Source organism: Salmo salar, chromosome ssa22, assembly GCF_905237065.1.
Source record: "Salmo salar chromosome ssa22, Ssal_v3.1, whole genome shotgun sequence".
In the NCBI taxonomy this organism is placed as follows: Eukaryota; Metazoa; Chordata; class Actinopteri; order Salmoniformes; family Salmonidae; genus Salmo; species Salmo salar.
The window spans coordinates 7,504,673-7,520,028 of record NC_059463.1 but is presented as its reverse complement, the minus strand read 5'-3'; the positions used below and the strand labels follow the sequence as shown (position 1 = coordinate 7,520,028).

General features: G+C 41.4%; 1 protein-coding gene across 4 annotated transcripts in view; it reads left to right on the top strand.

Moving 5' to 3' along the window:
• The first annotated feature begins 785 nt into the window (after positions 1–785).
• Positions 786–15,356, top strand: part of appl1 (adaptor protein, phosphotyrosine interaction, PH domain and leucine zipper containing 1) — a 30,884-nt gene continuing 16,313 nt past the window's right edge. For 2 of the 4 annotated variants that reach the window (XM_014166014.2, XM_014166013.2), the window contains exon 1: positions 9,610–9,834. In XM_014166014.2, the coding sequence (XP_014021489.2) occupies positions 9,781–9,834 (54 nt within the window). In that variant the 5' untranslated portion in view covers positions 9,610–9,780. Of the gene's footprint in view, positions 933–9,609; positions 9,835–15,356 lie in introns of those variants that run through there. The other 2 variants (XM_014166016.2, XM_045705338.1) reach the window with 2 other exon arrangements.

The window sequence follows — 15,356 nt, the reverse complement described above, 5'->3', positions numbered from 1 at the left end:
TGAAATCACTGAAGTTGGAGATTTCCGAGTTTCCAGTTGTTTTGAATGCGGCATTACATTAGTCCCTTTACATTAGTCTCTTGTGCTCACCAGATATGTGGGATATTGTAAACTGTAAAATCATTCCAAACAATGTCAAAATGACTTTGTAATGTTATCTACCCACTAAATAAAACCCACAGATATTATAGACAATAATTCTGATCATAAAGTACTTTTAAGATCTTCATGGGGGTCATATTGAGGTCATTTTGACCATAATCCAGCGGCTACACAATTTTTGGGGGAACTTTGTGATAGAGCATCACATTTCACACACAACTAGGGCATGTCGAAAGATGTATATTTGGCTTTTGTGTCATTGCAGATTTTGTCCATTACCACCCTGGTGGCCATTTGGGGTTTCCACTAAATAGCACAGCCACAAAGTCAAAATTTATGAAAACAAAGATTATCTTTTTGGTCTTCATTTAAGGTTAGGGTTAGGCGTAAGGTTAGCAGTGTGGTTAAGGTTAGAGTTACATGCTGACCACACCAGCTGCGTTGCGTGCGCGAGCATTGAAAATAAATGTACACATACATGTTATTCAATAATTTCATCCAAACTGCTCATGCGCGTCAACAAGCGCTGCAAATCCCGTATCTCCCATCTCCTCATTGGTTTTTAGGAGCATATACCAACGTGGGTGATTGAAAGATGAATGAGGTCCACACTCCAGTCCAGTTGGTTGCAGTAATGCAACTTAGAGTTGATTGCAAACAGCCATATAAAACCCACAGAAGAAGAAGACTGAACAAGGAGAGATTGCTAGAAACGAACTGTTTTCCATTTTATTTGTAGATTCATTGTTGGAGTAGAGAACACATTTTGTGTGACAAAATGGGTTGATATTCTACAAAGATCCAGCAAAAAAGGACCTTGTACATTTCAGGTAAAATAACAACCAAATGTTTATATTGCAGGACAAATTAGCTAGCAACTGCGAGCTTGCTAGCTAAATATCCATGAATGTTTTAAATGTGTTTCGACCTGTCTGGTGTGGATGGACAAAATCAACATGCGCGCGATGTTGCACTCATGTGGCCGGTGTACTCAGCATGTTGGGTTTAAAATTACATTTTAAGAAGATACATTTTAGAAATAGGCAGGGTTTATAACATTGTGGCTATGGTAACTAGTGACAACCACTGTATGGGGACATATTGGACAGGATTCCAATGGCCATATCTCTCTCTGTGCAGCAAACACTGGACAAGCCAGAAGCTTCACAGATTAAAATTATTTTAAAGCAGATTGACAAACCTCTAAAGTTGATTTCCAAATTGTATAAAGGGTTGATAGAGGCTTTTCCCGATGACACAAAACATGTAAAACAAAAATGTGAGGAAGACCTGGGAGACACTACTGATGATGATGAATGGATACAGATATGTTTGAATGCCTAGCCATGTTCATACAATCTCAGTCATAAATTACTGTAGTTTAAGACCATCCATAGAACGTACTATTTGCCTATGAAACGGAATATCAAGCACTCAGAAATGTAATTCCTCTGCTGGAGGTGTAAAACACAAAAGGGGCCATACAGTGAATTCGGAAAGTATTCAGACAATTTAACTTTTTCCACATTTTGTTACGTTATAGCCTTATTCTAAAATAGATTAAATAAATATTGTTCCTCCTCAATCTACACACAATACCCCATAATGGCGAAGTTAAAACAGGTTTTTATAAATGTTTGCAAATGTATTAAAAATAAAAAACAGAAATACCTTATTTACATAAGTATTCAGACCCTTTGCGATGAGACTCTAAATTGAGCTCAGGTACATCCTGTTTCCATTGATCATCCTTGAGATGTTTCTACAACTTGATTGGAGTCCACCTGTTGTAATTTCAATTCATTGGACATGATTTGGAAAGGCACACACCTGTCTATATAAGGTCCCACAGTTGACAGTGCATGTCAGAGAAAAAAACAAGCCACATGATTGTGTCGAGGCACAGATCTGGAGAAGGGACACCAAAACATTTCTGCAGCATCGAAGGTCCCAAGAACACAGTGGCCTCAACCATTCTTAAATAGAAGACGTTTGGAACCACCAAGACTCTTCCTTGAGCTGACTGGCCGCCCGGCCAAACTGAGCAATCGGGGTAGAAAGGCCTTGGTCAGGAAGGTGACCAAGAACCCAATGGTCACTCTGAAGGAGCTCCAGAATTCCTCTGTGGCGATGGGAGAATCTTCCAGAAGGACATCCATCTCTGCAGCACTCCAACAATCAGGCCTTTATGGTAGAGTGGCCAGACGGAAGCCACTCCTTCGTAAAAAGGCACATGACAGCCTGCTTGGAGTTTGCCAAAAGGCTCTGAAGACTCTCAGACCATGAGAAACAAGATTCTCTGGTCCGATGAAACCAAGATTGAACTCTTTGGCCTGTATGCCAAGCGTCACATCTGGAGGAAACCTGGCACCATCCCTACGGTGAAGCATGCTGGTGGCAGCATCATGCTGTGGGGATGTTTTTCAGCGGCAGGGAATGGGAGACTAGTCAGGATCGAGGGAAAGATGAACGGAGCACAGTATAGAGAGATCCTTGATGAAAACTTCCTCCAGAACGCTCAGGACCTCAGGCTGGGGCGAAGGTTCACCTTCCAACAGGACAATGACACCAAGCACACAGCCAAGACAACACAGGAGTGGTTTTGGGACAAGTCTCTGAATGTCCTTGAGTGGCCCAGCCAGAGCCCAGACTTGAACCCGATTGAACATCTCTGGAGAGACTTGAAAATAGCTGTGCAACGATGCTTCCCATCCAACCTGACAGAGCTTGAGAGGATCTGCAGAGAACAATGGGAAAAACTCCCCAAATACAGGTGTGCCAAGCTTGTAGCGTCATACCCATGAAGACTCGAGGCTAGAATCAATGCCAAAGGTGCTTCAACAAAGTACTGAGTAAAGGGTCTGAATACTTATGTAAATTTCATATTTCAGTGTTTTATTTTTAATAACTTAGCAAAAACATGTTTTTTACATTTGTGTTATGGGGTATTGTGTGTAGATTGATGAGGGGAAATAAACATTTAATCAATTGTACAGTAAGGCTGTAACGTAAAAAAATGTGGAAAAAGTCAAGGGGTCTGAATACTTTCCGAATGGACTGTATTTCAATATGTTATGCTCTTGTAAAGGCTAGCCAAATTCTGGGAAAGAGTATGTTATTTTATCTCAGCATGTCTACAGAATCTCCCTTCTCCCTGTTTTTGTTTGCTTGGAAATGATACTGGAGACTGTTATCAGAAGAAACTGTGTCACCTAGCATTTATAGTGGCTAAGAAATGCATTGCCATTAATTGGAAGATTGGTTATCTTCCCACAATGTCACAATGAATGGCAGAAATGTCATGTTATGTGTCACTAGATTCGATTTATTACAAGATTAAGGGTATACTGTGCAACTTTCATAAGGTCTGTATGCCTTATAAGGAGTCTGTATCGAAAACATGCCCACGTCAGGGGAGATACCTGTTTAGGCAATCCCTAGCTTCTAGCTGCTGGGCTGCTCAGTCCTGGCCCTGGGGGTCTGCCGAACTGTTGGTTGTCACTCTGGCCTCGGCCTAACACACCTGAAACCAACAATAATAAATGTTTCACTAAGATACTAAAGCTGAGTGGGATGTGTTGGGTTGGGGTGTTGCAGAGCAATGGACAGTGCTATTAGGCCTAGGATATAAATTACACTGCCCTCCGTAATTATTGGGACAGTGAAGCATTTTTTCTTCTGTTGGCTCTATACTCCCAAAGTTTGGATTTGAAATCAATGAAGTTAAAGTGCTGATGGTCAGCTTTGTTTTGAGGGTATCTTCATCCATATCGGGTGAACCATTTAGAAATTACAGCACTTTTTGTACGTAGTCCCCTTATTTTAGGGGACCAAAAATATTGGGACAAATTTACTAGTATGTGTATTAAAGTATTAAAAAGTTAAGTATTTTGTCCCACATTTATAGCACGCAATGACTACATCAAGCTTGTTACTCAACACATTTGTTGGATACATTTTCTGTTTGTTTTGGTTGTGTTTCAGATTAATTTCTATCGGGCACAAAATAATGTTAAATAATGTATTGTGCCATTTTGGAGTCACTTTTATTGTAAATAAGAACATAATGTTTCTAAACACTTCTACATTAATGTGGATGCTACCACGATTACAGATCATCCTGAATGAATAGTGAATAATGATGAGTGAGAAAGTTACAGATGCACAAATAAACTCAGCATAAAAAGAAACGTCTCCTTTTCAGGACCCTGTCTTTCAAAGATAATTCGTAAAAATCCAAATAACTTCACAGATCTTCATTGTAAAGAGTTTAAACACTGTTTCCCATGTTCGATGAACAAGCATGGGGCAGCAGGTACCCTAGTGGTTAGAGCGTTGGACTATTAACCAAAAGGTTGCAAGATCAAATCCCTGAGCTGACAAGGTAAAAATATGTTTTTCTGCCCCTGAACAAGGCAGTTCCTAGGCCGTCATTGCACTGTTCCTAGGCCATCATTGAAAATAAGAATTTGTTCTTAACTGACTTGCCAGGTTAAATAAAGGTAAATATATATTTTTTAAATGAACCATTAACAATTAATGAACATGCACCTGTGGAACAGTCGTTAAGACACTAACAGCTTACAGACCGTAGGCAATTAAGGTCACAGTTATAAAAACTTAGACTTAGGCCTTTCTACTGACTCTAAAAAACACCAAAAGAAAGATGCCCAGGGTCCCTGCTCATCTGCGTGAACGTGCTTTAGGCGTGCTGCAAGGAGGCATGAGGACTGCAGATGTGTCCAGAGCAATAAACTGCAATGTCCGTACTGTGAGACGCCTAAGACAGCGCTACAGGGAGACAGGACGGACAGCTGATCGTCCTCGCAGTGGCAGACCATGTGTAACAACACCTGCACAGGATCAGTACATCCGAACATCACACCTGCAGGACAGGTACAGGATGGCAACAACAACTGCCCGAGTTACACCAGGAATGCACAATCAGTGCTCAGACTGTCCGCAATAGGCTGAGAGAGGCTGGACTGAGGGCTTGTAAGCCTGTTGTAAGGCAGGTATTCACCTGGCAACAACGTCGCCTATGGGCACAAACCCACTGTCGCTGGACCAGACAGGACTGGCAAAAAGTGCTCTTCACTGACGAGTCGGGCTTTTGTCTCACCAGGGGTGATGGTCGGATTTGCGTTTATCTTCGAAGGAATGAGCGTTACACCGAGGCCTGTACTCTGGAGCTGGATCGATTTGGAGTTGGAGGGTCCGTCATGGTCTGGGGCGGTGTGTCACAGCATCATCGGACTGAGCTTGTTGTCATTGCAGGCAATCTCAACGCTGTGCGTTATAGGGAAGACATCCTCCTCCCTCATGTGGTACCCTTCCTGCAAGCTCATCCTGACATGACCCTCCAGCATGACAATGCCACCAGCCATACTGCTCGTTCTGTGCATGATTTCCTGCAAGACAGGAATGTCAGTGTTCTGCCATGGCCAGCGAAGAGCCCGGATCCCAGTCCCATTGAGCACGTCTGGGACCGGAGGGTCAGGGCTAGGGCCATTCCCCCCAGCAATGTCCGGGAACTTGCAGGTGCCTTGGTGGAAGAGTGGGGCAACATCTCACAGCAAGAACGGGCAAATCTGGTGCAGTCCATGAGGAGGAGATGCACTGCAGTACTTAATGCAGCTGGTGGCCACACCAGATACTGACTGTTACTTTTGATTTTGACCCCCCCTTTGTTCAGGGATACATTATTCCATGTCTGTTAGTCACATGTCTGTGGAACTTGTTCAGTTTATGTCTCAGTTGTTGAATCTTGTTATGTTCATACAAATATTTACACGTTAAGTTTGATGAAAATAAACACAGTTGACAGTGAGAGTTCTTTTTTTGCTGAGTTTATCATACCAAGACATGCGAACCTCTTAGCATTTTATAGACACACAAATATCATAACCCCCCCCCAAAAAAAAAAGCTAACCTCCATATTAGATTGTGTAGAAACGGCAAAAATTAGCTTTAGATGCCCCAAAAATTCTGAGGGAGGTTATGTCCCCCCAGTTCTAAAACAAACTTGCGCACCTGGATCTGAGGAACCATTTAAGCAGCTACAGAGTAACTTGCTTGGCCCTAACCACTGTTCCATAATGGCTGTGTGTCAACCTCCCTCTCCTCATGGTGTGCCAGTTGGGGTTGGTGCGCTGTCCAACAGTTGCCTGTCGAATAGCCTCCTGCTGCTCCACCGACAGCGCCATGCCAGCTAGGTGCCCTTGTTTTTTATCAGACAGGGATGACAGGGAGGGTAGCGGTTGTTCTGGCTCAAGTTCAAGGAGCCATGCCATTCCACTGAAAATGCCCTTGTAGAGTGTTGACAGCTGTGTAGAACACATTGTATTGCTAAGATGCTCAAACTTAACTTAATAGCTACACTCACTGACACAGGAGAAACTTTATCCCTCATGCTGGCCCTGACCAAACCGGTTAGTTGCCTCTCACTATAGCTGCATTTTCCACATGGCCAGAGTTATAGAGGTCTTCTCCCTTTTTAATGCTCTTATGCTCATCCTTGAAAAATGCCATAAGTTCTGAAATAAACACCAAAGTCAACATACTGTACAAACAATTACAGTATCGAGGCTAAGTAATACACAAATATTTTTTGATCTACTGCTCTGCTAACTAGCTAGCTAAAGTGTAATCAGTGGCTAGATAAGACAGAGAAAGGGGTCGGGAAGAAGTTTCACACTTCAATTCATTTCAATACATCACATGGATTCTGCATGGATTGGGCACAGGTCTCTGATTGCGCTGGTGAACGGTAGCTGACAGTGTCGACTAGAGATAACGTGCAGGAGCTTCCTACAGGAATTCATAGTCTTGATGAGGTCTTCTCTGTCGCTAAAAGTGGAAGCTCCTCAGAGGAGGAAGGGGAGGACCATCCTCCTCAGTGAATTTCATAAAAAATAAACATAGTGAAACATTAAAGTTATCCTTTTTAGGCAAAACTATACTAAATATATTTGCATGTCACTAAATAATTTATTAAAACACATTGTTCTACAATGAAGGTCTACATTAGCCTCACCAGCACTCTGTAGGGTAGCACCATGGTGTAGCCGGAGGACAGCTAGTTTTCGTCCTCTTCTGGGTACATAGGCAATACAAAACCTAGGAGGCTCGTGCTTGTCACCCCCTTCCATAGACTTACACAGTAATTAGAACAATTTATAGAGGACGTCCTCCAACCTATCAGAGCTCTTGCAGTATGAACTGACATGTTGTCCAACCAATGGAATGTATCAGAGAATTAATCAATGGCAGGTATTGCAACCCAAGTTGCAACCCACCATAAGAATGACCATCGGATGTCCTGGTTTGTGGATCAGCATAGCAGTCCCCCCCCCCGGTGGTTTACCCTGGTAGGCTTTCTGAAAGCTGCAAACCACCACAAGAATGGCCAGGGGATGTCCTGGTTGGAGATTGCCGTTGTGGCCCCCCTCTGGTGGTTTACCCTAGTAGGATTTCTGCAAGCTGCCGACCACCACAAGAATGGCCAGGGGATGTCCTGGTTGGTGATCGCCGTTGTGGTCCCCCTCTGGTGGTTTACCCTGGTAGGCTTTCTGCCAACGGAGCAGTCCATCACCAGGATGGGCAGCGGATGTCCAGATTGGGATCGCCGTTCCGGACCCGTCGTCTGGTCGTCCAGGCTGGTAGATCTGGGCAGTAACTTTGGCAGATGTTAACAACACACTCACAAAATATATAATTACATTTCTTTACAAATGAGCGGCATTGTGGCACTAACTGATGGTTGTATGGGGAACTTGTTAATGGCTCTATCACTTCCTAAGTGTCAAAGGAAATTAAATGAAAAGGAATAAAATAATAAACAAAAGATATACAAAATATAGTTACACCTTAATCATCTAATTGGACTGTACAGTATTCTATATACATCCAAGGTCTTGGCAAAATTACCTAATCATGGCATTGTCTAATGTCATTTCTAGGGAATTCCTAATTTGTGGTGTGTTGCTTAGGGTACTATCCTAAGTTGATAACTACATGACAAGCCCACAGCTGTAAGGCACCAGCTTTTATTTGTTAACAAACTATAGGTTTGGCAAGTCGGTTAGGACATCTACTTTGTGAATGACACAAGTAATCTTTCCAACAATTGTTTACAGACAGATTATTACACATATAATTCACTGTATCACAATTCCAGTGGGTCAGAAGTTTACATACACTAAGTTGACTGTGCCTTTAAACAGCTTGGAAAATTCCAGGAAATGATGTCATGGCTTTAGAAGCTTCTGATAGGCTAATTGACATCATTTGTATTTTTTTACGATCCAATACGTAATATGGTACACTTGTCATAATTAGGTTTTAATCCAGAGAGGCTACAATAGTGATCAAGATCTTCAATGAGACTGTGCAGGGATCCAGATTGTGGACTTAAGAAAAAACTAGAGTCATCGGCACACATTGACACTTTTGTTTTTATCCCCCTGGATTTATTGATGGATCCAATTTTAATAGCTAGCATTGCAATGGCCATAATAAATAGATATGGAGACAATGGACAGCCTTGTTTAACTCCTCTTAAAAGCTCAATACTTTCTGATAAGTAACCATTATTTACAATTTTACATCTGGGGTTGCTGTACATAACTTTAACCCATTGTATAAGCGATTCACCAAAATTGAAGTAATCCAGGCATTTATATATAAATTCTAGTCGTACTTTATCAAATGCCTTTTCAAAATCTGCCATGAAGATCAGACCTGTTAAATGTCTGACCCACTGGGAATGTGATGAAAGAAATAAAAGCTGAAATAAATCATTCTCTCTACTATTATTCTAACATTTCACATTCTTAAAATAAAGCGGTGATCCTAACTGACCTAAAACAGGGAATGTTTATAAGGATTAAATGTCAGGAATTGTAAAAAACTGAGTTTAAATGTATTTGGATAAGGTGTATGTAAACTTCTGACTTCAACTGTAAGTTATCCTGTACAAGATTTTGTACCGAATACATTACGTTGTTACAGGTGTCAAGCTTATGGGCATGTGGCAGCAGTGTGTAGGAGGGAGGTTCCTAGGTGTGAGAAGTGTGCAGAAGTGTCCACTTAATTTGAGGGCTGAGGGGATAGGGTGTGGATTTTAAGTGTTTGGAATGCAGACATGGACTTAATGGTCGTTTCTCGCCGAATTGTTCATGTACAGGCCGTCAAATCAAGGGCACTCCTTCGATTTAAAGTTGGGTTTGACGAAAATCTAAAAGTGTAAGTTTGTCACTTTCACGAGGTTGGAGTAATATCATGTTCAACTACATAAGACATTGGCGCGAATGTAGGTTGTGCCTTTAGATTTCAAGAAAATGAACAACTACGGAATCTTTTTTCACTTCTCATATTGACTTCTCAAACCCCGGCATGGTCTGTTTCTCAAGCGTTCCCGGAAGTATCGCGATGTTGCGCCTCTGGGTTTAGAAACTCTGTGGTTTAGCCATAATTATGACTTCGTGGCTGTGGTAACTAGTGACTACCGACCGCTCCAAGTGTGTCTCATATCCGCATGTGGGAGGAGCTGTTTGGGGTGTTGTAGATCTATCTGTAAAGGGGAAAAAATTCAGTGGGAGTGATAGTCAGCGCTTTTGTTTGTTATTGACATATTACAGTTCATATTGATACGACTTGAAATAGCTAGCTATAGCCATGCCTGGAATAGATAAATTACCGATAGAGGAGACATTCGAGGACAGTCCGCAGGTAATATATTTCACGCTATGCTCTGTAGCCTGCTAGCTTTATCTCTCTCGTCTTTGTGCCGTGCAAAAGCGCAGCAAAAGCTAGCCCTGTTAACTCGCTCGAGCAAGCATCAAGAGTTGTCAAATGGCTCAAAAAGTGATAACTGGCCTCGTCATATTTGCCAGCTGTCAATGGTATTATCTATTTATGCAACATTATTAATATCGGCCTTTGCACCACCTGCTAAAAGTATGCACGCTAATGGTTTTCTAGTGAAACACATCACACCCTTGTGTTGATGAACACATAAATGAGCTACTGCCAGGTTACGTAACCATCCTTACTCTAGCTGGCTGGCTACTGTTAGTCTCTGGCAGGGTGCACCACTTTCTCCTGTCTAGGGACGAGGTTGCCTAATAACAAACCACAGAATGTTTAATGAAATTACGTTTGGACATACTCTACCAGTTGTCTGTGTGGTTGGTCCTTCAGCTGGTCGACACTTTTTAAAAATATATATCCACAAGAAACTATTATTCACCCGACTTTTTGGAGCGCATGTACTGAGGTTGAAATTTCTATCACCTGGTACATGCGCAAACATTCCTTACCCCAGGATACTTCAACTGGTGACTATCCGGGAGAATAAAGAAAAGGAGCACTCTGTTGCTGCGTAAATCTGGTAGATTTATTGACGGGACAAGTAAACAATCAGATTTATGCAGCAACAAAGTGCTCCTTTTTTTATTATCCTGGATAGTCACCAGTTGAAGTATCCTGGGGTAAGGAATGTTTTGGGGATTTTCAAGTCCCTCAGTCTAGTACCTGATTTCCCCTTTTTACATTTTAGTCATTTAGCAGACACTCTTATCCAGAGCGACTTACAGTAGTGAATGCATACATTTCATACATTTTTTTTCCTGTGCTGGCCCCCCGTGGGAACCAAACCCACAACCCTGGCGTTGCAAACACCATGCTCTACCAACAGAGCCACAGGGAAGGCCTTTTCATTTAAGCTGGGCTGAATCGTGTTTGGTATACCTTCGTTCCATTGATATACAGTACCAGTCAAAAGTTTGGACACACCTACTTATTCAAGGGTTTTTCTTTATTCTTTACTATTTTCTACATTGTAAAATAATAGTGAAGACAAAACTATGAAATAACACATATGGAATCATGTAGTAACCAAAAAAGTGTTAAACAAATAAAAATATATATGAGATCCTTCAAAGCAGCCACCCTTTGCCTCTATGACAACTTTGCAAACTGGAATGGAATGCATTTCAATTAACAGGTGTGCCTTGTTAATTTATGGAATTTCTTTCCTTAATGCATTTGAGCCAATCAGTTGTGTTGTGACATGGTAAGGGTGTTATACAGAAGATAGCCCTATTTGATAAAATACTAAGTCCATATTATGGCAAGAACAGCTCAAAAAAGCAAAGAGAAATGACATTCCATCATTACTTTAAGACATAAAGGTCAGTCATTCTGGAAAATGTCAAGAACTTTGAAAGTTTCTTCTAGTGCAGTCCCAAAAACCATCAAGCACTATGATGAAACTGGCTCTCATGAGGACTGCCACAGGAAAGGAAGACCCAGAGTTACCTCTGCTGCAGAGGATAAGTTCATTAGAGTTACCAGCCTCAGAAATTGCAACCCAAATAAGTAACAGACACATCTCAACATCAACTTTTCAGAGGAGACTGTGAATCAGGCCTTCATGGTCGAATTGCTGCAAAGAAACCACTACCAAAGGACACCAATAATAATAAGATACTTGTTTGGGCCAAGAAACACAAGCAATAGACATTAGCCTAGTGGAAATCTGTCCTTTGGTCTGATGAGTCCAGATTTTTGGTTCCAACCTCCTTGTTTTTGTGAGATGCAGATCAGGTGAACGGATGATCTCCGCATGTGTGGTTCCAACCGTGAAGCATGGAGGAGGTGTGATGGTGTGGGGATGCTTTGCCGGTGACACTGATTGTGATTTATTTAGAATTCAAGGCACACTTAACCAGCATAGCCTTCACAGCATTCTGCAGGGATATGCCATCCCATCTGGTTTGTGCTTAGTGGGACTATCATTTGTTTTTCAACAGGACAATGACCCAACACACCTCCAGGCTGTGTAAGGGCTATTTGACCAAGAAGCAGGGTGATGGAGTGCTGCATCAGATGACCTGGCCTCCACAATCACCCAACCTCAACCCAATTGAGATGGTTTGAGATGAGAATCTAAAATATATTTTGATTTGTTTTACACTTTTTTGGTTACTACATGGTTTCATATGTGTTATTTCATAGTTTTGATGTCTTCACTATTATTCTTCAAAGTAGAAAATAGTAAAAAATTAAGAAATACCCTTGAATGAGTAGGTGTGTCCAAACATTTGACTGGTACTGTATATTCATGTCACCAGTCAACTCCATTACACTCAAGTTACTTTAACTTCAACCAGTGAATTCTAGCGATGGCTAGCTATGCTAGTTATTCTACCAGTCTGTCTTAGTGAGTGTTAGCATGCTAATAGCACACCCTGCACATGAAGCTGTTATTTTTTAAGGGGTATGCAGTAGGTTGATAACTATGTCACCAACGTGTGTTGTATCAGACATTTCAAACAACATCCCCAGCTAATGCAATTACAGTCAATGTATTTAATTTAAGAGAATGAACAAGATTTATCAAGGCAACCTTCGGCCTTATTTGACTGGGTGCCAACTGCAGATTTCTGTGTTTTTTTTCATCTGTACCCCCAGTATGATCCATGTGAGCGCAGCGAAAGTTCACTCCGTGAGGAACTAATGTGCAGCGCTGTAGTTGGTCTCCACCGCCTAGCTCACGCAGCAACGCTGCTCTAAGAACAAAGGAATGTTTGGCCAAAAAGATGGTCCGACCACTGAGAGTTGAGCTAATTATCACCATCTATATAGGTGTGAATTGCAGTACATTACCACGTCCCATGTGCTCAGGTAGAAGAGCCTAGTCCAAACAAAGAAAACCATGTTTCAGAGTTGACACGTGCATCCAGGTATAATTGTGTGGGTGTGTCAATTTATTTTAACGACATTATTTACCATGATTTAATACATGTTATTAACAGTGTGCTCCATTTGAAGTAGACATTTAAAATAAACTTTATTACATGAAACAAAATGTTTAGCCTAAGGGCATTTCCATCGAAAAGGACCCATGAGCACCAACATGTAAAGTTCCTAGGAGCATATCAAATTGGGTGTTAAATGAAAGCGAAGAGTCTATGTTTTTGGTAAATGAAGACATACAGTGGGGGGAAAAGTATTTGATACCCTGCTGATTTTGTACGTTTGCCCACTGACAAAGAAATGATCAGTCTATAATTTTAATAGTAGGTCTATTTGAACAGTGAGAGACAGAATAACAACAAAAAAATACAGAAAAATGCACGTCAAAAATGCATGTTAAAATGATTTGCATTTTAATGAGGGAAATAAGTATTTGACCCCTCTGCAAAACATGACTTAGTACTTGGTGGCAAAACCCTTGTTGGCAATCACAGAGGTCAGATGTTTCTTGTAGTTGGCCACCAGGTTTGCACACATCTCAGGAGGGATTTTGTCCCACTCCTCTTTGCAGATCTTCTCCAAGTCATTAAGGTTTCAAGGCTGACGTTTGGCAACTCGAACCTTCAGCTCCCTCCACAGATTTTCTATGGGATTAAGGTCTGGAGACTGGCTAGGCCACTCCAGGACCTCTCAGTCATCTGACTCCATATGCTCTTATTCTCTCCCCATTCACAGTAGAAGCATGAAACAACGTTCTAAAGACTTAACATCTAGTGGAAGCCTTAGGAAGTGCAAAATGACCCCACAGACACTGTGTATTAGATAGGCAATCACTTGAAAAACTACAAACCTCAGATTTCCACACTTCCTGGTTGGATTTTTTCTCAGGTTTTTGCCTGCGATATGAGTTCTGTTATACTCACAGACATCATTCAAACAGTTTTAGAAACTTCAGAGTGTTTTCTATCCAAATCTACTAATAGTATGCATATCCTATGCTTTTCATGCGGACGTCAAAATACTGCCCCCTACCCAAGAGAGGTTAAACAGCTTGAAAAATTCCAGAAAATTATGTCATGGCTTTAGAAGCTTTTGATAGGCTAATTGACATAATTTGAGTCAATTGGAAGTGTATCTGTGGATGTATTTCAAGGCCTACCTTCAAACTCGGTGCCTCTGCTTGACATCATGGGAAAATCAAAAGAAATCAGCCAAGACCTCAGGAAAAAAAATTGTAGACCTTCACAAGTCTGGTTCATCCTTGGGAGCAATTTCCAAATGCCTGAAGGTACCACGTTCATCTGTACAAACAATAGTATGCAGGTATAAACACCATGGGACCACACAGCCGTCATACCACTCAGGAATGAGACGCGTTCTGTCTCCTAGAGATGAATGTATTTTGGTGCAAAAAGTGCAAATCAATCCCAGAACAACAGCAAAGGACATTGTGAAGATGCTGGAGGAAACAGGTACAAAAGTATCTATATCCACAGTAAAACGAGCCTTATATCGACATAACCTAAAGGTTGCTCAGCAAGGAAGAAGCCACTGCTCCAAAACCGCCATAAAAAAGCCAGACTACGGTTTGCAACTGCACATGGGGACAAAGATCATACTTTTTGGAGAAATGTCCTCTGGTCTGATGAAACAAAAATAGTGGATATATTGAAGCAACATCTCAAGACATCAGTCAGGAAGTTGAAGCTTGGTCGCAAATGGGTCTTCCAAATGGACGATGACCCCAAGCATACTTCCAAAGTTGTGGCAAAATGGCTTAAGGACAACAAAGTTAAGGTATTGGAGTGGCCATCACAAAGCCCTGACCTCAATCCTATAGAAAAGTTGTGGGCAGAACTGAAAAAGCGTGTGCGATCAAGGAGGCCTACAAACCTGACTCAGTTACACCAGCTCTGTCAGGAGGAATGGGCCAAAATTCACCCAACTTATTGTGGGAAGCTTGTGGAAGGCTACCCAAAACGTTTGACCCAATTTAAACAATTTTAAAGGCAATGTTACCAAATACTAAGTGTATGTAAACTTGTATGTATGTAAGTGTATGTAAACTTCTGACCCACTGGGAATGTGCTGAAATAAATAAAAGCTGAAATAAATCATTCTCTCTACAATTATTCTGACATTGCACATTCTTAAAATAAAGTGGTGATCCTAACTGCCTTCAGACAGGGAATTTTTACTAGGATTAAATGTCAGGAATTGTGAAACTGAGTTTAAATGTCTTTGGCTAAGGTGTATGTAAACTTCCGACTTCAACTGTATGTACATATAGGTAGAGTTATTAAAGAGACTATGCATAGATGATAACAATAGAGAGTAGCAGCGGTGTAAAAGGGGGAAGGGGGGGCAATGCAAATAGTCTGGGTAGCCATTTCATTAGATTTTCAGGAGTCTTATGGCTTGGAAGTAAAAAACTGTTTCGAAGCCTCTTGGACCTAGACTTGTCGCTCCGGTACCGCTTGCCATGTGGTAGC